This window comes from Schistocerca cancellata, chromosome 7 (assembly GCF_023864275.1).
Source record: "Schistocerca cancellata isolate TAMUIC-IGC-003103 chromosome 7, iqSchCanc2.1, whole genome shotgun sequence".
Classification (NCBI taxonomy): Eukaryota; Metazoa; Arthropoda; class Insecta; order Orthoptera; family Acrididae; genus Schistocerca; species Schistocerca cancellata.
The window spans coordinates 324,774,564-324,797,173 of NC_064632.1; the positions used below are offsets into that span (position 1 = coordinate 324,774,564).

Here is a 22,610-nt window from a genome sequence, read left to right on the forward strand (position 1 = left end):
TTGTCATCAGTACTATTTCCTTGCATTTAAGCCACATCTGGTCTACACTTACATAGTTAGTTGGAAGGAATGGAGACTACCTTTTATGAACCCACAAGCCACAACCAGAATCTCTTTGGATTTTTTGCCAGATTTTGGGACAGAGTTTAATTGAAGAACCTATAAAAAGCATCTTTCATTGAGGTCCATGCTAAATTTTAACCTTCTGTAAAACATTACCAGTCAGAGATTTTGCATTCTTTTAAATCTCGCATGTTTTTTTGTTGCTTCTGCAAATTGTCCTGGCCACTTCTGTATACCATTGGGTATCTGTTCCATCTCCTATCATCTTACTTGGTATGAATCTCTCAGTTGTCATCAGTACTATTTCCTTGCATTTAAGCCACATCTGGTCTACACTTACATAGTTAGTTGGAAGGAATGGAGACTACCTTTTATGAACCCACAAGCCACATCTGGCCTACACTTACATAGTTAGTTTGGAAGGAATAGAGACTATTTCTTAGGAATGAGGAATGGAGACAATCTCTTAGGAACCCACAAGCCAATTTTTTTTGCTTTTTTAATAGATATATTTTGTGTTTGCATTTGGTGGGTTTGTGTGTTATGGTATCCAGTCTCACAACAATGACCTTGTGATCACTGATTCCTGTATCCATCACAATGCTCTCTGTTTGCTAAGGGTTGTTTGTTGCTGTGAGCTCTAGCATGTTGCCAAGAGTGTTATTGAAACTGTTTATGCTTTGTGTGGCCTCCTGAACTAATTATTCATAATAATTTTTGGTGAAGGCATTTAGCAGAATTTCAGATGATGTTTTAGGTCTACCACTGACTTTAAATATGTATTTTCACCAACATACCAAACATAGATTGAAGTAATCTTTAACACTTGCCAAAAATGTATTTATTCTGACAAACGAGTAAATGAACAAGCACCAAAAATGAAATCAAATCACAATGACCACTAACCAGTGATTGTGATAATTGTGTTTGTGTAACAGTTCCACTTTAATGCTGACCTCGGAGGGTGTACACTCCTCAGTGACAAGCATGTTGTCCAAGTGTGTGAGCACAGGAGAACAGTGGACACAAGTCCAGAATGAAACAAACTTTTTCTCATGACTGCAGGGCACGGTGTATTTCATGGAAGTGATGAAACGAAGGTAGAAATGAACAGAGAGCATCAAATAAATTCCGTTACGTGTCTGTGGGGAGCTTGCGTTAAGCTCAACCCGTGTCGTCTGTGGATTAAGGTTACAGACTCTCGAAAAACATGTCTGTACTGTACAGCAGCTTGGTTCACACTGTTGTCGCCTTTTTTGCCGATGTGTGCTTGTGTGCGCCACATGTTACCAAAATTTTGCCTGTCGGCAGGTATGGATGCCGACAGATGTCTGACACAGCTAATGTGGGACAGCCGTGTGTGGTTCTGGTCTGTTCATGCATTTTTGCAGCATGGCTGCCACAGTATGAGTTAAGTATCTGTTTGAAACAAAACAAAACCCAAATTTTCCTTGAACTTCCAGTGAGTATATCATCTGAGACAGAAGGATTGGTAAATGGAACCAATTATTTGTTTATGCTGGTTGTTGGTTGTAACCTCTACACATACTGATATGTTCCTATGAAACAGGGCAAGCAACTGCATCTGGCTCAGGAGCTCTATCAGCCATAGAAAGTTCCCTAAACGAGTTTTTCAGATGGACTGGGTAGGATTTTCAATCTGTCCCACAGATTAACTTTTGCTGCCATCCGCACCTTGAAATGACCCCGTACTCGATCATGTGTGAGGGGTGAATCTCAATGTGGATAATTACTGGACCAATCACTGTAGTGGACTAATTGGTGGATGTGCTGGATGTTTCTTGGATACCCATATTCAGTTGGATAGCCACACTTGGCCCCTTACAGTGATGTCCATTGGCAACAGCCTAAGATGTGTGACCAAAGTCAGCATTGCCTGGAGCTGTGGGTAAGGGGTCACCAACTCGACCCACATCTGAAAACAGCATTCACAGTCCCTATCCATATTAGAGACAGCAGAAATCTTTGCTACACAAACATCAAGAAATTTAAGAATTTAACTGCAAAAGCAAAACTAAATAAGTAATAAGCTTTTAATTAAAAGTTTGTAATATAATAAACAAACAAACAATGTACTCTCCTGGACCATTACTGTACACTGTTTGTGTGTGTGTGTGTGTGTGTGTGTGTGTGTGTGTGTGTGTGTGTGTGTGTGAATGGAGGAGGAAGGTGGAGGTTAGGACAGGGTGACACAGAATAACGGGAATGTTTGAAATGAGTAGTGGCAGCCATGGGCAGGTGGCAGCACTGCGGGTTCATGATAGTGAGTAAACAGTCCACCATTTCAGTAATCATGGATCAGTGGAATGGACAACAGCGTGCAAGCCATAAAAATGTTTTATAAAAACAATGATCGTTTGTTAGCAGTGCAGAAGGAGTTTTGATGTTTTTACAATTTAGGACATGATGATGCCCCTCTGTCTAAACATGTGCTAAAATGTTGGATTAATAACTTTGAAGAGACTGGATCTGCCCTCAAGAAGAAAACAACAGGATGGCCAAGAAGTTTGCATTCTCCAGCGAACATTGATGTTGTACGCGAGTCTGTCTTACAGTACCCACAGCGTTCAATTCGTAAGCAAGCAGCAGTGATTGGAATGTCATGGGAGAGCGTTTGCAGAATTTTTCATCTTGATATAAAATTTCATCTGTAGAAACTACAGATGGTGCAACAATTGAAGGACAACAATTGCTGGTTATGATTAGGACTCTGTCAACAAATGATGACAAAAATAAACAATGATGATGAATTTCTAAACAAGTTGTGGATGTCAGATGAGGCACATTTTCATCTCACAGGTTATCTGAATAAACAGAAATACCGTTACTGGGCAAACACAAATCCTAGTGACGTTCATGAGCACCCTTTACATGCTAGTAAAGTGACAGTATGGTGTGGTGTTTCATCACATGGGATTATCAGACCAAATTTTTTGCAAATGAATGGGAAACACAATAACTGTCAATGCCAATTGTTACATGGCGATGTTATGAACTTTCATTACACCTGCATTGAATAACTTTCAAAATGTTCAAGAAGCCTGGTTCCAACAGGATGGAGTAACATCACGCACTGCATGGCAATCAATGGCATATGTTTGAGAATCGTTTGGCAACTATGTGATTTCATGATTCAGTAACATTGGCTGGACACCTAGATCACCAGATTTATCCGTTTGTGATTTTTTCTTGTGGGGCTACCTCAAGAACAAAGTCTAGATGACTCAACCAAGAACCCTGGATGAGTTGAAACAGGGAATTTGGAATGCAATTCACAGAGGCCAGATGAGATGTTGCAGTGATCAGTGAGGAACTTCAACAGCAGATTTCATTAATGTAATCATACAGTAGGATGCCATCTAAAGGATGTAATTAAAAAAAATGATAAATGCCATCAATGTTTCATAAATGGCAAAGTTGTAGGGTTTCAATAAATACAAATGCAATTTCTTTCCTTCATAACTCCTAGTTTTATTGGATTGTGGAAATGCTCCCATTTTTCTGTGCCACCGTTTATTTAACGTCCCGTTGACAATGAGGTCATTAGAGATGGTGCACAAGCTCAGATTAGGGGAGGGTGGGAAAGGAAGTCAGCCATGCCCTTTCAAAGGAACCATCCTGACATTTGCCTGAAGCAATTTAGGGGAATCGCAGAAAACCTATGAAATCTATGTCAGGATGGCATGTGTGTGTAAATGATGTAGATTCTAAGATGATCACAGATGTCCACTCCACACATTCACATGTTAACTCTGCACATGACAGAGGGGCATGGTGCTTAATATATACATATATTTTTCCCTTTCTGGACCAGTGGTACACCCTGTGTTCTTGGTGAATCACAGAATTAATACCCACATGATTGTGCAGATAAATAATCCAAACAAAATACTGACCTGTACTATGGTGATAGTTGTTATTCGCTCCACAGTGGAAAGCATAATCTGAAAGGAAATACAAATAATGGCCCGCAATTGTGGTTGTTACACTTGTGCCATCTGAGACTTTCACTGTGGCATGCTTCAATAAAATCTTTTCAGCTTACAAGCCACTTGACTTTTCAGTAAGACACTTCAGCTTTCGATAGTTGTCTCCACCATCATCACCACGAGTTAAAATCACTGACTACTAGGGCTGGCAGTGTGTTCTGATTATATAGACACAATGTCAACATCAGAAAAGGGGTGCTGGTACAATACACTCTGGATGTTTTTGCCCAACAGTTTTTACCTGAGATTGTTAAACCTTCTGCCATGACTTAATATCAATGTATTTCCTGTACTGGAATGAATATTATGAGATAACAGATGGTACATCCATGGGGTCCCCACTGTCTCCAGCTGTCATAAACTTTTCCATAGAACACTTTGAGGAGCAAGCTCAGAACTCTGTGAGGTAGCATCTGTTTTGCTTCCTATGGTACACTGATGACACCTTATCTCAAGATTAAATTTATTGACAAATTGGAGAGCAATAGCAAACTTCCAGTTTTGAACGTTTTAGCTGAGTGGAAGGCAGAAGGCTGGGATGGCCATTCAGTGTACAGGTAATCTAAGTGTACTGTCCAGTACCTGAACGCCAATATTTTTCACCACCCTGTACACAACAAAGCAGTGCTCACTGTGTTAGAACTTAGCACACAGGGCAAAGATTGTTGCTGATGACAACCATCTGGAGTCTGAACTTCAGCATTTGAAGTGTGTGTTCAGAGAAAATTGTTACAGCAATGGAGAAATTGCAAAAGCTTTCAGGGAAGATCAGTGAAAGACAGAAGAGGCCAAGCTGGCTGCATTCCTTCCACACCATGGAGCAATTACTAGTAAAATACGATGTGTGCTGAAGAGACATGGACTGAGGCCCGTGTTCCAGCCTCACCTCCAAGAAAAGAGATACATTACACAAGGTTAATGGAAGTCTTTGAGTTCCTGGCATGTACGGTGTCCCATGTAAATGTGGTAGCATTTACATAGGTCAAACTGCTTTCTCTGTTACTGAGCATTGTGCCGAGTACTCATGGCATATTAAACAAAAGGAACTTGAGAACTTGGTCATGGCTGAACATTGCCTAGAAAATGGACACAAAAAATGATTTGAAAAGATGAAAGCTTTGGCTCAGACATTATATGTGAGGCAGAAAGTGTAAAGGGATCTCTTGTTGAAAATTTTGAATTTTGAGTTATTGTAATTTTTTTGTTCAGTTTCTTTTTTTTTTTTTTTGTAAATGTGTGTTATAGAATATAAATACAATAATACTATGTATTATTTTAAGTGATTCAAAGGTTTAGCAACAATCTACCATTCAGAAGATCAAATCTTCCTATGGAGTCAAGAGTTTCACAGAAGTAATCACAGTACAGACTTCAAAATCCACTGAGAGGCCTACAGCTGAGCCGTCAAATCCTGCTGCCGTGAGCTAAAATAATATTGGCACAACACCCTGTAACACAGCAAGTCTGCTGTAGCAATGGTACAGATTTCCACATGCTGTAGCACAACACTGCACTTCCATTGTCACCTACATAACTGGGGAATAGACACCTGTCACAACATACCTGGGAAGAGTGACTTTACTAGGCGTGATTAAAAAGTAATGGGAATTTTCGTTTTTCTTCAAGAATCTTTATGTATTGATCAAAATCACTTTTGTCCTTTCAAAGCAATTTCCTTGAGAGATAATACATTTGGGCCAGCACTTCTTCCACTCTTGGAAGCGCTTCTGGAACTCACTTTTCGTTATGGTGCTCAGCTCCTTTTGTGATACTGTTTCTATCTCCTCAGCAGTGCAAAACAATGTGCTTTCATGGTTCTCTTCAGCTTTGAGGATATTTAGATGTCACAGTGGGCCATATTTGGCATATAAAGTTGCTAAGGCAATATAATGGTTTTCTCTTTGCCAAAAAGATCATGAACAGGCATTAAGGTCTGAGTGGGAGCATTATAGTGATGCAATTTCCACTAGTGGCTTTTACACAATTCTGGCTGTCTTCTTTGGACTGCTTCACACAAATGTCACATAACTTCCAGGTAACATTCCTTGCAGACCATATGACCACAAGACAGGAACTCATGATGTGCTGTCCCATTGTAATAAAAAAAACAGTGAGAAGAATTTTTACATGTGATTGAAGTTGTCGAACTGTTTTTGGTCTTGGCTCTTCAGGCAGTTGCCTTTGGGATGAATGGGGCTTGGTTTTGATGTCATGTACATATACCTATGTTTAATCAGCTTTCATAACCTATTTCAGAAGTTCTGAATCATTGTCAACTTCATTCAGCGACATCATTTTTGGTTGAAATTCAGCAATTTTGGAACTAACTTTACTGTTAAATGTTTCATGCCCAAAACATCTAAAAAAATTTGCTTGACATGAGCCACAGGATATACTGGCATCATCAACAACCTCACTGATGGTTATTTGGTGACTTTACAGAACCATTTCCTTTACTAATTCCACATTGCCATCAGTAATTGACATGGTAGGGCATCCAGAGCAGTTGTTGTCTTCAACGTCTTCTTGACGCTGTTTGAAATGTTTATTCGACACAGAAACTCTTTTTACTCATAGTAGATTTGCCAAAAGACACAGTCAATATTTTGAATTCAGCACTACACTTTATTCAATTTTTTAAACAAAATTCAATGCAAATTCTTTGCTCCATCTTTTTTGATAGTAAAAATTTCCTGAGCAATCAAAACTGTGCATAAACTTTTTGACTGTCAACAATAAACTAAGTGTTTAAAACAGCTGAAAATGCGTACATCAGGAACATGTGTACCAACAAGATAAAGAAATTGAAAATCAAATGTATAAAGCCTGCAAAATTAAAAAAATTCACATTACTTTTTGATTACACCTCATACATACTCAAATCTCAGCCCTTGGCAGCACTTGTATTCTTACTAAGATGGTTCTAGAACTCCTGAGTCCAGCGGATGTCATAACAGTCTCCATGTGAACTGACAGTCCCATAGGAGCCAAGCAGCTTCAAATATACATTACAACGTCATCAGCCAAGCCACTGGTCTAGAAGCTGCTGCTAGACCCAGCAGTTGTGGGTCTATAAACTCTGATACCAAGGGGAGATCTCCATATTAACTTCAACCAGCATTCCAAATGACTCTAAGGGTCCTGGTTTTAACATAGGACATATGCGTCCTTATCCTACTAGTCATGGCCAATGCATATAACCGCAGGGGCTGCCTGAAGTGCCTACCTTATATCAATATGGCCGCCACACCAGCCTTGTCCTTCTGCTGAGGCAGCACCATTTCCTTGTGTACACATGTACTGTTGTGTGCCAAGCATGCCACAGGGGCACTGTGGTAGCAACCACTGCGACGATGACAACACATGCCACCTAGGCACCGTAAACAACCTCTGTACAAGAGTCTTGCAAAATAAACAATCTCTTTATTAACTGAACTCTCCTGATACTGCATGCAACATGGCGCTGGTTGAATGCATCCAACCACCCAACACATTCCATTCTGGGGCAAAAGTGACATCCTGACACTGTAATATGTACTAAAAGGACAGCATAAGACAAAGTATAACCAGTACTTCAGCAGTGATTCGCATGGCTATAGCCGACAGATAGTGTTGTGTAGACTGGCATATGAGGTGAGAAGGAGTCCAGTGGCAGTTCTTCAGCTCTGCCCCTTGCTGGTGTTCTTGAGCATTTCAGTTGGATTCGTGCAGTCATCTCATACTAGGCAGAGCTGAGTTGGAAGTCATTGTTGTGGTTTACTGGGTCTTCAGTCTGCCCCTGGTAGCTGAGTGGTCAGTGCGACAGAATGTCCATCCTAAGGGTCCGGGATCCATTCCCGGCTGGGGCGGGGATTTTCTCCGCTCAGGGACTGGGTGTTGTGTTGTCCTAATCATCATCATTTCATCCCCATCGACGTGCAGGTCGCCGACGTGGCGTCAAATCGAAAGACTTGCACCCAGCGAACGGCCTACCTTATGGGAGGCCCTAGTCACATGACATTAATTAAAAAACTGTATCTTCACACACACACACACACACACACACACACACACACACACACACACACACGTACATACACATATATTTCTATTACCTCATTGGTGACTGAGTCCTCCGGCGTGACAAACCATCTTCATATCTGCAAACATGAATGTATGAACTCTTTGAATCTGTGCTTCACTGGTGCCAATTTTGGTGGGTATTCTTGATGCACATGTCTCACATACTCCATGATTCACCACAAACTGCAGTGTTGTGTTTGACCTATGTACAGTCTTCCAAGCTCCACACAATGTTTTACAAGCCAGATTATTTGTAGCTACATCTGCTCTTTTAAACAGACTGGCATTTCACTAGTTTTGCAGGAAGGATGAAAAATCGTCTCCACACAGGGCTTGCTCAGTATCCTGGCAATTTTGGCATGGGCTGGTATCACATGTGGTAGAAATGCCAGGCTGCTGCTTTGTCTTCTGTCTTTCTAGAACAGGCAACCATTTTCTTCTGATTAGAACTTTATGTACCCATGATTTCAATTTAGTGTGGTAATAATTTTTGTAGGTGTTCCTTCCCACACAGCCACTTGATATGCATAGCAGTATGTATGTACAATTATTTAAATAAGACTGCTTGAAAACCTTGTACAGCACAACAGTTGCTTTGAATTCGGCCCTCCCTGGGATGAGAAGCCATCAATGGACAAGGTCAAATGAATGTGATGGGACTCAATACACCACCACTCCATTTACCTACACTTCCTCCACTGCCTAGTATGCTCACTTGCAAATGCATGCAGGTGGTCCATTTCACCCAACTCCAGCACATGAAACATAGGAAACTGGAACATATAAATGTTGAAATTGTACAGGACCTCAATATTTTTGTACAGGTTGTAGAGTAAAACACTTGCTATTCTGAAATGTTGATACACTTGACCAGTTTACTGGTAACATCTAGAGAATAATTCATCAGTGTAATTTGGCAAGAAGAATACATTACTGTTTGACTATACAATTGGCAACTAATCACCAGAAATAGTCAGAATCAAAACTTGGTAGGAGTTGTGGATTAAAAATTCTAGGTCAGGATCATAAAAATATCTTTATTGATAAAATTTCAGTTCATTGATAAACCATTATTTTGTTCATCATGTATAAGCCACATTGAACAAAATAATAATTTCATGTTGATCTGAAGGTGGCTCATCAATGAGCTGAAACTAGTTGTTGGTAAAGATATTTTCGCAATTTCGACCTAGAATTTTTTATGCATATACCTTAATATAACAGATAACTTGTCTCCCTATTTGACAAAATGTTCAGGAGAGTCTGTCGAAATTGATTTCAAGGTGAAGAAGCAGATCAAGAGCATCATGAAGGAGATAATCCAAGTCTATAGGCAAGTGCTAAATGAGAAGTAATGTTCATTGAGTATAGGTTTACTTTTAAACAATAATAGTACATATTCCAAGAAGAGTCAAATAACATATTACTTGCACTCCTTCCTACATACATCTCACAAAATGACTCTAATGATAAAATCCAAGAAACTGGAACTCAAATGGTTCTCTGAAAAATTCCAGCATTTAGCAAGACACTGTGTATCCTGAACTAAAATTGCACCACCTTCTCTTACAAATGTAATTTCCAATTAAATGTGCCAGCATCAGGGAAAAAGATGATTAATATTCTTCTGAGTGAAGTATCATGTCATTGTATAGTGTTTTATATTTGATACTACGATGTGGTACAACACCCAGAAGAATTTTAATCATTTTGACACTGGCTGTGGAAGCCTAGATATAATAAGGGAACAAACTTGAAACAAGTCCCATCTTGGCTGCAGCTCATAATTCTCAAATCGAAAAGGGGCATGTGACATATCAAACAGACAGAGAATTATGTGACGAAAACAATGATGGCTTTCATTTGAGCATAGCTTTATTCTTTCTCAATTTTTGTTGCTTTTTGTACAAAAAAAGACAAATGATGATAACACATAAAGGCTACAGGATGTGTTTGACGTGTCGTCCAGCATGTTGTAAGGTAGTTGTTATCTGCTTGACCCATTCCTCATGGTCTTTAACCAACACCTGTCATGATGGAATGCAAGCACAAGCATTAGCAACCAGCTGCTTGGTGTGCGCAATGTTTCTGAACTAGAGTGCATATACAGTTACCACAGATAGCAGTTTAGTGGACTTATATCTAAGGAATGTCATGGTCACTCCATTGGACTTACATGACCTATCCATCTCTGGGGAAACTGGACATCCAGGTATGTTCTGACAGCTAGCCCATAATAATATGGGGCAACATTGTGCTGAAAGAAAGTTGGAAATGTTCCTTCTTCAGAGAGCAGCCAACACAGTGTGTAACTAGGACGTATGAAACAAATGGTCAGTGTGTGAAACAGACTATCTCTAACTACTTTTCCTGTAATACAACTTGATATTCTCCTTGGGGTGCTTTATTTTGCACCTCTGCAGTTTTATTGCTTTATGTTAACATATAATCAGTCTTTTGATACTTATTGTACAGTATTAGCTTTCATGCTTGTGCTTGGATTTCCGAACTTTTCTATTCGTTTTAGTTGATCTTGAGTGTATCTTTAGTTACACAAATTAACCAACCTTGTAACTGATTAACTTTATAATCTTCAAGTGTTATTTTTATTCTTTCTGTCATTGTTGTTCTAAGACAAAACCTTGCTTAGGAAATTTGTATTAGAAAATTTGAAGTGTTCTCTGGCTGCTGGAATAACAATATCTTATTGAAGCTTTTTCAGAAACTAAGACTCAAAAATACTGTTGGAGTATGTTTCAGAAAGAGTTAAATAGTCTTCCCCATTGTTCTTCTTGTAGTTTCTCTCTAAACGCTGGTCTAGTCACTGTTTGTGATATTATGATGTAATATTTTTCTTATGTGATCTGTACCTAACTGGTCAGTGTATGATATTGTTAGCATTTGATCATCATGATCAGATAAACCATTGGGGTTTGGTTTTTTATGGCTAAATCACTACACATTGTTGGATCCAAAACTAATTGTCGTGGGCCATTGTGCTACATTCTTCAACAGTCACAGAGAATTTCACTGTGTACAATAATCCACTAGTCGTTGTTGATTAGTACTGTCTGAGAGAAAAACATTAAATTCTCCACAAACAATGATTCTCCAATGAAGTCTGCATATCCTCATTAAAACTTTTTATGGGTGTTTTATGATGCTGAAGATACTCTCTGCTGTAGGCTTGTAAACTGTCAATTTTACAAAACTTGTGTGTCCACTACTATGACACAGCATTAAAAAACCTGTTCAATGTAATGCTCTTCAAGCTACAAGCCTGGGTCTTGACTTCATTTTTCGCATAGAAATCCACTTGCCTTCTCTACTTATTGGGCTTAGAGTAATACAATACCACCTTGTATTCCTCAAGATGAGTCTATTCACTTTCAGTTATTTTTGTGTGATGTGATATGCACACCAAGTCTGCTGATATTCCATCTGTTCCTTCATTTCTTTTATGGATATGAGAAGTCCACCTTTTGTTCTGATGTTTTGATGGGAAACACTACCTGCATTTCCTTTACTGTCTTTGTACAAGGTGTAGTAATTTGTTTCTCCAGTAGCTATTTGTACTGTAACTATATTTCTTCTGCATTAATGTTATGATTGAAGCTGTTAGCTGCAGTCCCGAGTATTATTGTAAGCTCTTCTTTACCAAGATTCTAGTCCAAAGAGTCTATATCAGAGGTGACATTGTTGAGCCCTGCACGTGACTTAAATATGCTAGTTACCTGATAATCAAATGTTTGGGAAAATATATAATGTTTGGGAAAATATATGCAAAGTCTGACATGCCCCTCCTGTGGCCAATACCCAGCAATAAGATCCTCTCAGTCTCATTACAACTTTTCTCCCCACACTGAGCTTCCACCTTATGCACTGCAACATCAGGTTACACTGAACTTATTGGATTATCTGAAAGCATTTTTCTTCAGTCTCCAAAGTACTGAACTATTGTAGTCAGCCAGACAGAAGGTAATAGACTTGCGGTGGCTCCTGGATCTTTTCAGTGATTTGGAAAGCTTGAATGTAATCCAGTCTTCTGGTCTAGCTCTGACGTTACTTCTGAAAACTGCAGCTCACAAAGCTACTAATACTTCTTGTGCTACTAGCAAATCAGCTTGAAGTTTCGAGATAAGCTCCCCTTTTTCCAGTAATGTGTAGTGGTAGTAACAATTATGAGCATCATTCTTCATATTTGTTATGTTTTAACCTCCCACATGAAAATAATTCTTACATTCCTCACACTGATTGCCATTCCTGGTGGTTTGACAGCAGTTTGTTTTCTTTCCATTGTGATGGTCAAAGTATTTGGTCAAAAAGCTTTGTTCAAAGAAAGATAAGACCAAAAGGATCCCTAAACTTAAGTTTTTGATAATATTTTTGGTGATGAAAATTATTTAGTGGCAATTGTGTTACATAATTTAAACATAGCTTTTGATCTTAAGTACTACATGGTAAGCAAGCGGAGGAGCAAGTGGAGGATAAGAAGCTACTCAGAAAGACACACAAGATGAAAGGGAAGGAAAAAAAAGACCAAGAGAAAGACAACAAGGCGAATGGTGGCTGAAAGGGGCAAAGGACAATGTATGGAAGAGAGGAGAATACTGGATCAAGATGGTGAGGGAGAGATGGTGGGAAGACAGAAGATGATGGAGAGGTCTGCAGCGACTAGAAACTATACTATACTTTATTACATTTAAATGAGGAGTAAATGAAAATTATTCTTGAAAGATAACTTTATTTACCAAAGATAACCAAAAAATTTATTTACAAATTATTATGTTGGCATTATTTGTAAGAGTAATTTATTTTATCTAAAGAGTCACTTAATGAAGATTTTACAATACTGATTTCGTTGCTGTTGAGAAAAAGAGTGATAAACAAAAGTTATTAATTTTGTGAAACTATTTTTGGTTTACAATCCATTCTATTTCAGAACTTGAGATAGACATTTATATATCAATGATTAAAGTGTGATTTCTATTAGTATTCTTAAAGTTGTATCTATCACTATTATGCCCATTCATATTTACTAATTTGTCTATTGTAATCTTTTCACTCATACCTCATTAATAAATAAAAAATTGTAGATATGCAATTGAGCAAGATGTAGCAGAAGAAAAGAAGATGATTGAGCTCTTAAGAAAAGAGACTGAATCTAGTCAGAAGAAATTGAAGGCCGATGAAGCCATGTTGAAGGAAGTCCAAATAGAGCTGGAGAAGTTTCAGGTAGGAATAGAATCTTACTAATAAGCTGCTGACTTACAATCACTGCACCTTAAATTCAAAATCAGGAAACATTATACTCACCTGCAGATGATTGATAGTTTGCACACAGTCTTGCTTCTCAGTTCTCCCTCTCTCTCTCTCTCTCTCTCTCTCTGAGGTACTCATCACATGGAGACTATATCTCCACAGAGATTCATAGTAGTTCCTTCCTTCCTTCCATTCCACCTGGGGCAACAGTCTGCAAGACTGTTACCATGCACATTTATGCTTTCTGGTATGTGATTGTGGGAATGGGACTTGTCCTTTTGTTGAATGGGAGAGGGCAGTAGCATTTTGGTAGTCAAATTTGGGAGCACTTGTTTTTTATTTGGCTTGCACAGAATTGGGAACGTGAGGTACAACTACTGGGATGGGGCAGAGATCATAACATATCATAGCAAAATGTGCAAAATCTACTTCTATGTTGTATATTGGTTACTAACGGTAACAATTCTCAGTGTTCACATTTACCAGTCTCCATACATAAATACTGTATTGAATACATCTGTCATTTATATTGGGATTAGATAAATGTTTCAGTTTGTGACTCTAATCATGACTTTCATTTACCATCTATATTGTCTTGTTATTGATGGGACATTAAATCCAATCATTCATTTTTTACTGTAGTTTAACTAAAGGCATTGATTCTGGGATGCAGATCTTTGTTACATTCTTTGAGTTTATAAGTCTTGTGGTAACAAACAATTAAACATGCTGAGGACATAGACCTTGAATTATAGTGTGCAGCTCATCCTGGCAAATATCACTAGTTTTGTAACTTATGAACTGAGTACACTGAAAAGTTTTAACATGTGGCAGTAAAAAATATATAAACATCAAGAGAACACAGTGATGTGATGAGTCTGTAAATTAATCAGCACAGTGTACACTGATGCTTCAAACACTGCCACAGTTCTCTAGTTTGGGACAAGTTCATCCAGGAAACAAAGGTCCAGCTTTTGTAGGTGCTGTACTTGACACTTTCATTTCACTAAATGGATTGCTTATTTGCTGAGTGTCAGCAAACTTTAAATGGAAAAAAAGAAAAACAAGCTGTTCGGAAATGAATACCTAAAATGCTTTTTAGATCAAGTATTACAGGACAACAAACATGTAGATAATTTGAAGAATCAGATGAAGAATAAAATTTTCCAATGCACCTTTTGAAGTCTGTGCAGGAAATATTTTGAAGCTGTCTTAAGGTGATAGGGTTAATGGACTGGTGGCAGTGGACTACAATACAAGAATTCTGAGCTCTTGGATATATTACTTTAACAATGGATGTGATTGTGCTGAAACATAAAATGATATTCAGTTTTATAAGAGACATATTTTCTGTTAATAAAATACATTTCTTGAGGTTAAATTTATACTACTGCCACTAAACACATCGAAAAGCATATATGCTATTCCAGCTTTCAGAATGGTTGGTCCTTTCCTGGCAGTTGACAAAGGGAGATTTTTGTGTGTGTACTTTGATGCATCAATAATCAGTACTATACAAATCTTCCCTTGTACATGAGTAATTGCCAGTAGCACTGTCTAAAATTATTTCTTAGTTCTTGCATGTGAATTTTCCATGTGATGCAAATACACTGTTCAAAAAGATGCTGTGCAGTTACAAAATGTTGAAAATGATGCCCTTTGTTGGCTATTCACATATGAAACCATGTAATTTGATTGGAAAACACTTTCTGCAAATCTGATTGTGGTATGAGTCTCACATGTGCAGTTATTTCAGTTTTTAAGTCACACAATGTGCTTGAGCAATTGTGATAGACTACAGATTTTGCTGCTCCCCACAGAAAACAGTCTAGTAGGGTAAGGTCTGGTGAGAGAGGGGGCCATAGGTTTTAAGAGATAACATGTTTCCCCAAAAAAACTCTTACAGAAAACTGAAACCATGAGTAATTGATTTTATCTACCTTTAGCTGGCCAATGAATTCATTGGTCATTAAACAATAATGTTCACTGCTCACGATTTCTTCAAAAAATGAAGGTCCATTAAAGCACTGCCTGGAATATTGCTACCCAAACACCAATTTTCTGATCATGCAGCATGAGGACTCACCATTGACCATAAATGTGTTTTTCTGTGTTAACATGACAATGGGAGTTGGCACCAGCCCTCATCTGCATAGAAGTTGATATTAAGAATTTCTCTCAATAAAAGATGTGAAATATTTCTAGTAGTGGATATACTTTTCATGATCCCCATCTTTCAACTCTTGCACTGCTGTCACTTTATACAGGAACACTTTCAATGTCTGCTTAAATGCTTCATGCTTGGTTTCATGCCAACTGTATGTTTCTAGTGATATCTTGCACAATGGTTTTGTCGAGCTGTACTGCATAAAGTCAGAAACATCCAACAACTTTTAATCACTTAGTTTAGTTGGTTATCCAGTTTGTTCAGAATCTGACCCTGTCTCTTAAAATTTTTCAATAAGTCAACAAACTACATTATGTTGAGGTGCATCTATTTCTGCAAATTTGTTGACAAATGCCTCCTAAACTAAATCTGTGTGTTTATTACCTTGACAAAACACAAGTTCAATAAGAAAAATATATTCCTCAATTGAAAGCACCATGTCCAGAAATGTTTCCATATGTAAGAGAATCAGAATTTTTATTCTCACGTAATGTACAGAGTTAAATCACAAGATTTAATATACAGGGGTCTCGTCAATACTGCAATTAAAATTTATGTATATTACAGAAACAATAATTATTAATTTATAATTTACAGGGACTGTGTGTAGCCCAATAACAGTATTACTTTACAAAGTGAGAATCATTATTGCAATCATTTATTAGACATAAAACTTCTAAGGTTAATTAACAAAACATTTCAGCCACTTGCTTTCTTGCTCAGATTGTCATATTATCATTAAGAAATTCTTCTAAGGAACAATAACATTTCTGTAATTACAATTGTCATAGTTTTTGCTTTAGTTGCCCAATCTCCATGCTGAGGATTTGTTTCTTTTTTAGAATGTTGTAAATTTCCATGCCCATGTATTCTGCGGTTTGTGCTAACAGCTTTAATATATAAGCAGAAAGCATGAAATTCTCCTTGTTCCTACTACTGTATTGAAGTTATTGTCTATGAATAACTTGGGGTTACCGTGTTCAAAAATGATCAGTTCATAAATGTACAAACATGGAGCACTTAATATTTTTAAGTTTCATAAGAGTGGGCAACAGGATACTCTCAGTTTTGCATTAGACATATATCTAAAAATTGATTTTTGTAATTTTAAAATTCTAGTCCCCAAAAAATAATGATGTACCTTATAACTGATTTGAAGTAGCTGTGGTAAACTATTTTTCTTGTCTCCATGCTAGCTGAATATGACAGAATCTTCATTGCAAATGTTAGGCTGTTTAATTTACTTGCTAAATACTTTATGTTTGAAGACTAGGATAGATTTTGGTGAAAATGCATGTCTAAAAATTTTAACACAGTACGTGTCTTTCAATTCTTGGTTTCTATGAGTAATGTGGAATTCTTTTACCTTAGTTTTTAGTTTTAAACTGCAGCAAATTTGTTTTCCCAATATTCAGTTTTAGCCCATTTAGTTGGAACCAGTTTTCCAAAGTGTCTAACAGTCCAACAGTTGAAGGAATTTGTTCAGGGTCATTGCTTTCAACAAGGGCAGATCATTTATATAACGTAAAAACAGATTTGGACCTAGAATTGAGCCTTTAACTCATTAGTGACCTCTGTTGTACCCTTGCCTTTTTGAAAGTCATATTGACTATCTGAAATTATGTTTGATTTCTCTATAAATTTTTTAATTTGTGTTACCACCACTTTTTCAAATATCTTTGAAAAAAAATTGGGAGAATAGAGATTGGGTGGCAGTTCCCCATATCTTCTCTTGAGCCTTTTTTAAACAAAGGTCTTACCTCCACATACTTTAGGACATCTGGAAAGCGGCTTTCTTCAAGTGATTTGTTAATTATTCAGCAAAGATGGTGAGCTATTACCCTGGCAGCTGCTTTAACTACTTTGGTAGATATCCCACCCAGCAGCATTTTTGTTTCTTAGAATAGAATAGAATAGAATTTTTTAGAATAGAATATTTTTATTCAACTTTCAGTATTTTTCATACAATTGGCTTCGTCAAAGTTTACAATGGAGTACAGTTAAGCACAATAAACACTTACATACACAGAATTATTTAGCTTATTTAAGAATTGAAAACATTTCTTCATCACTTATTAGAAGCTAATATTATAATGAGTATTTCCTAGGAATTCTTCAATTGTATAGAATGCACTGCATTTTAACCAATTTTGCAATACACTCTTGAATTTATTAAATGGGGCTGTACGAGCTGAGTATGGTAACTTATTGAAAAATTTTATGCATCTCGTGCTGAATTTGTCCAGATTTTCTTTAGCATACAGTAAACAGTTATATATGTACATGCTAGGTACTTTCATTACACTGAGATATTAAAAGTGGTTTCTGCAGGAATCTCTGGGTGCTAATCCTAGTATGCATCTCATGGCCCTCTTTTGCCATCTGAAAATACATTTAGCCCCTGAGGAATTACCCAGAGCAAAATTCCATACCTCAGATGGGATTGGAAGAAAGCAAAATATGAGTGGAGTAACAGCTGTTTGCTTACACTGTTTCTCAATTTCTACAGTAAAAAAATTACATGGGCTAGTTTGCTGCACAGGTGATTGGTGTGTTCCTCCCAGGAGAGTTTTTGGTCTATGTGCAATCCAAGTAGTTTCACTGCTTTATTTTTACTTTTTGTAGCTTTTAGATTAAAAATTATTTCTTCTGTTTTTATATTGTTTATGCACAGTTGATTGGCCTGAGACCAGTGACTAGTCATTTGCATTATTTCTCTGTTGTTATCCAGCACAGTTTGTAAATTGTCACCTGAGGTTATTAGTGTTATATCATCAGCATACAGTATATTCTTAAATGGTATATAATCTGAGAAACTGTTAATATAGACAATGAACAGGAAAGGCCAAGAACTGAGCCTTGGGGTATTCCTCTTTTTATAGGGAGTATTGCTGATCTCTGTTTATTTGCATATACAAGCTGTGATCTATTGCTTAAATAAGATTTGAATAAGGTGAGTGGTATATCTTCAATGCCATAGTATTCTAACTTTTTAATGATTATGTCATGAGACACTGAATTAAATGCTTTGCTTAAATCAATAAGTGTTCCAGATATATGCAGCCTCTTGTCATATGCTTCATATACATTGTTCACCAAAGCTTCAATTGCTTTTACAGTTGATAGGTGAGACCTGAATCTGAATTGCTGTTCATTTAATAGTTTTTTGCTTCCAAAATAGCTGTATAGATGCATATGCATGCAATTTTCTATTATTTTGGATGTGATTGGTACTATTGATATGGGTCTGTAGTTGTTTGGGAGGTTTTTATCACCTGTTTTATGCATAGGTAGTGTAACTGTGCACCTAAGACATTCTGTAAAAATTCCTTCATCTAGTACTCTGTTTGACAGTGAGAGAGGTGGCATTTTGATTTCCTTTGCTATACGATTTATGATGAAATTACTGAGTCCATTACTGTTTTGGAATTACTTAGTTTGTTTATTGATTTGCAAATGTCATTTGGGGTGATAGGGGTCCAAGTAAAGTTCTCACTAGTCTGTTTTGTATGGATGAGTAATGCTTCTACATTTATGGTAGAATTATTGAGTGGAGTGGTAGTGGCACTATTTACAAAATAATCATTGAGTGTATCACAGTCTACAGGTATGTTGTTTTCTTTATTGATGTTATTAATTTCCTGTTTTATGACATTCCAGGCTGCTTTACATTTATTTTTTTGAATTCAAAATGTATTCATCATTTGCATTGCACTTAGCCCCTTTTATTTCTGATTTGTAAAGTTTTCTATTTATGTAATTTGCCTCGTCTTGATCACTTTTATTAGATTTATCCTTCAGAATTAGAAGTAGTATCCTAGGTTTGTTAAGTATTGGAGTGTTCCACTTGTTGGTAGGACATTGCTTATGTGTATTATTAGGATGTTGTCTTTTGGTTACAGTGGGGCACGTCTTTTCTACAATGTGCTTAATTTCTGTGAGGAAAATAGTAAAGCATTCATCAGTTGCCTTATTATTATTAATTTTATGAGACCGATCAATTTTCTGTAACTCATTAATCATGTTGTTTACATTGGATTCTTCTAGAAGTCTATATGTCACTTGTCTTTCTTTAGAGTTGAGTTTTGAATTTTCTATTCGAAGTCATAGTCCTGCATGATCTGATATTCCTATTTCTGTTATGTCACATCGAAGAGTATCTTTATATACATTAGTAATTATGTTATCAAGACATGCATTCTGTCTGGTGGGCTTTTCATTAAGACAATAATAGTTCAATGACTTCAAAGAATTAACCATATAGATAACATTTTTCTTCTTTGCCCTTATATCTATGTTAGTATCACCTGCAATTACAATTTTATGTTGTTTATATTTGGACAACTGCAAAATTAGTGTGTTAATTTTTTCTGTAAATATTATTTCATCAGATCTTGGTGTTTGATGCACTGGCACAATTACAATTTTTTGTGTGTGTATTACCATACCAGCTACTTCAAATATGCCTTCAAGGGACATTTTGCTAAGGTCTACTACTGTATAATCTAAATCTAATTTGCTTTTAATGTAGTTTGAGACTCCACCATGTGAAATGCTTCTTCTGCAATAGCTAGTAACTAGCAAATGTCCCAGAGGAACACACAAGTCTATTTCAGACTCTTTCATCCACTGTTCATTGATACAACTGCAGTTAATTTGATCAAACCAGGACTGCAGTTCATTGATTTGACCACAAAGTGATTGTACATTTATATGTAGAAGGAGAACATTGTTATCTGCACATAAAGGTATTTTGATGTCACAAGGTCTTGCATGTTCATTTATTTTCACTGATTGATCTAAAACAACACAGTTATCTGAATTGATTACTTTGCTGCAGTTTTCACTTAACGTGGCTTCTACCCTTCCTTCCCCTGTAACGTTGTATTGCCTAAAAAAGGAGGTCCATAAGTGTCCCCAGAAATATTGTATTTTAAAACTAGACAGTTGCGTTCTTGAATTTCATTTATAATTTTGCTTATCTTGTGACAGAGAAATTTTTTACCCTGGTAATTCAGATGCTCACCATGTTCAGTGTGCAGATTTTTCACCAGTCTGTTAATATCTACTACATTACATTTTCTGTAAGTAGCATATAATTGTTTTATTCCAGTGTTGGTTTTGTGGATTTCTTTATTCACTCACGCATGATACATGAGGTCATGTTTATGAGTTGTAATATAGTTTTCTCTACATCTTTAACTGAAATTTCCTCAAATTTGTTAAAGTATTCTTCTGCCTTGTGTCTTAAATTTACTTTTTCTGCATAAACATATACATTTACATCTGATTAAGATACATTTGTTAAAAAAGTGTTGAATGACTCTGACATTTGAAACAGGTTTGTTACTATTTTACTCCCCACCTTAATTTTGGTAATATCTTTGCTGTCAGTTCTAATCGCCAGTTCTGATTTTATGGTGGACCATACTGCCTTTGATTTGTTTCCATGAGCTGAGATCCATTTATTATTAACTATTTCTTTGGCTACTTTCACTACGCTTTTAAATATGCTTTTATACTGTTTAACATAGTTGATGAAAACAGAGTTTTTGTTGTATTTCAGTTCCTTGTGCAGTTCTCCTTTTTTCCACTGAATATTTTTATTCCAGCAGTGATCCAATTTAGCTTATTAGACACTTTTGTCTAGCCCACTGTAAGTGGAAATATTTCATTAAATTCATACAAAAATTAAAAAAATATGTTAAAATGTATAGAGATTTGAATCTCATCTTGGACTTGCCCCACTCCATCTCTTCTAATTTAGAGCAGAACAATTTTAAGTTTTCAACAGTATAATGTCTTTTGCTGTAAGTTTTTCTAGTATTTTGTTCATTTGTATTAATCATTTCCATAAACAATGTGGAATGGTCTGAAAGTCTTAAATCTATACATAGCTTCCTTGCATCATTTGATAAATTTGTATTGAAATCAGTGGCTATTAAAACCCTTATCTTTTAGTCATTACTGAATTTCTGTAAAAGACCCATTAACGTTGGTAAAAATAATTTTGTTACTGCTACACCTGGAATTCTGTGTATTGATATGACAATAGTTTGTTTTTCTAATGCAACTGAGCACCTTTCAAATACACCTCCTTCATTTAGAAAACTGAAATCATCTTTCACTTTGTATTCTAAGGAGTTACTTACAAGTATCTGTGAGCCTCCATGGGTATTATTTGTTCTACAGAAACTTGAGGCTACACTGGAATTGTTTAGCTTATCCAAAATTGTGACACAATGTTTTGTAAGCCAATGTTCATTTAAACAAATCATTTTAATACTTTTGTATTCTGAGAGTAAAATCTGCAGTTCATCAATTTTATTCACTCTACCATTATGATTGGTTGTACCTAATCCATTTATGTTCAAGTGCATTAAGAAAGTGCTGGTATTTCTGTCTAAAGTTTCAAAATTAGCATTCTTTTTTAAGATTTTTACACTGACTCTTTCCTGGTTTCTTATTTATACTAGAGTGTATACGTACAGTTAAACATTTGGTTCTGCTTAAAGTGGTGGTTTCCTCCTCCTCATGCCTGGTGGTAAAAAAGCATTCAGTTCCTACAAGGGGAAAGGTCAGACAAGTGAGAGAGGCATAATATTGATTTTATTAGTAACTGTCACTTACACAATTTGTTCAATATGAGCACCGGAGATGTCGATGAGGTGCTGCATCCATAAAATGACATGATCAACAGTTGATGACAGCAGTTCTAGTTCAGTATGAGCAAGGTGTTCCTGTAAACTGGCCTTCAGATCAGGTAGAGACTGAATGTGTCCCTGGTAAACATGTTCTTTAGATATCCCCAGAGCAAAAAGCCACATGGATTCAGAACAGGTGATCTTGCTGGCCATGCATCTAGAAAATCTCTAGAACTTAACACATTTGTGGAAGGCAGCATTAAGCAGATCTTTCACTCAGTGAGCAACACGAGGTGTTGCTCCATCTTGTCAGAAAACAGTGGTTGCCACACAGTTGTGCTCTTCCAAAGGAGGAATCACATATTGTACAAGAATGGACTGTGAATAAAGGTGCTTGTGAAT

The 22,610-nt window shown here is 36.7% G+C and overlaps 1 protein-coding gene across 1 annotated transcript in view; it reads left to right on the forward strand.

The window, feature by feature from the left end:
- LOC126092749 (cilia- and flagella-associated protein 44) overlaps positions 1–22,610 on the forward strand; it is a 668,515-nt gene that overhangs the window by 531,720 nt on the left and 114,185 nt on the right. Inside the window, exon 23 of the mRNA XM_049908475.1 lies at positions 13,232–13,370. Within this exon, the coding sequence (XP_049764432.1) occupies positions 13,232–13,370 (139 nt within the window). The remainder of the gene's footprint in view (positions 1–13,231; positions 13,371–22,610) is intronic.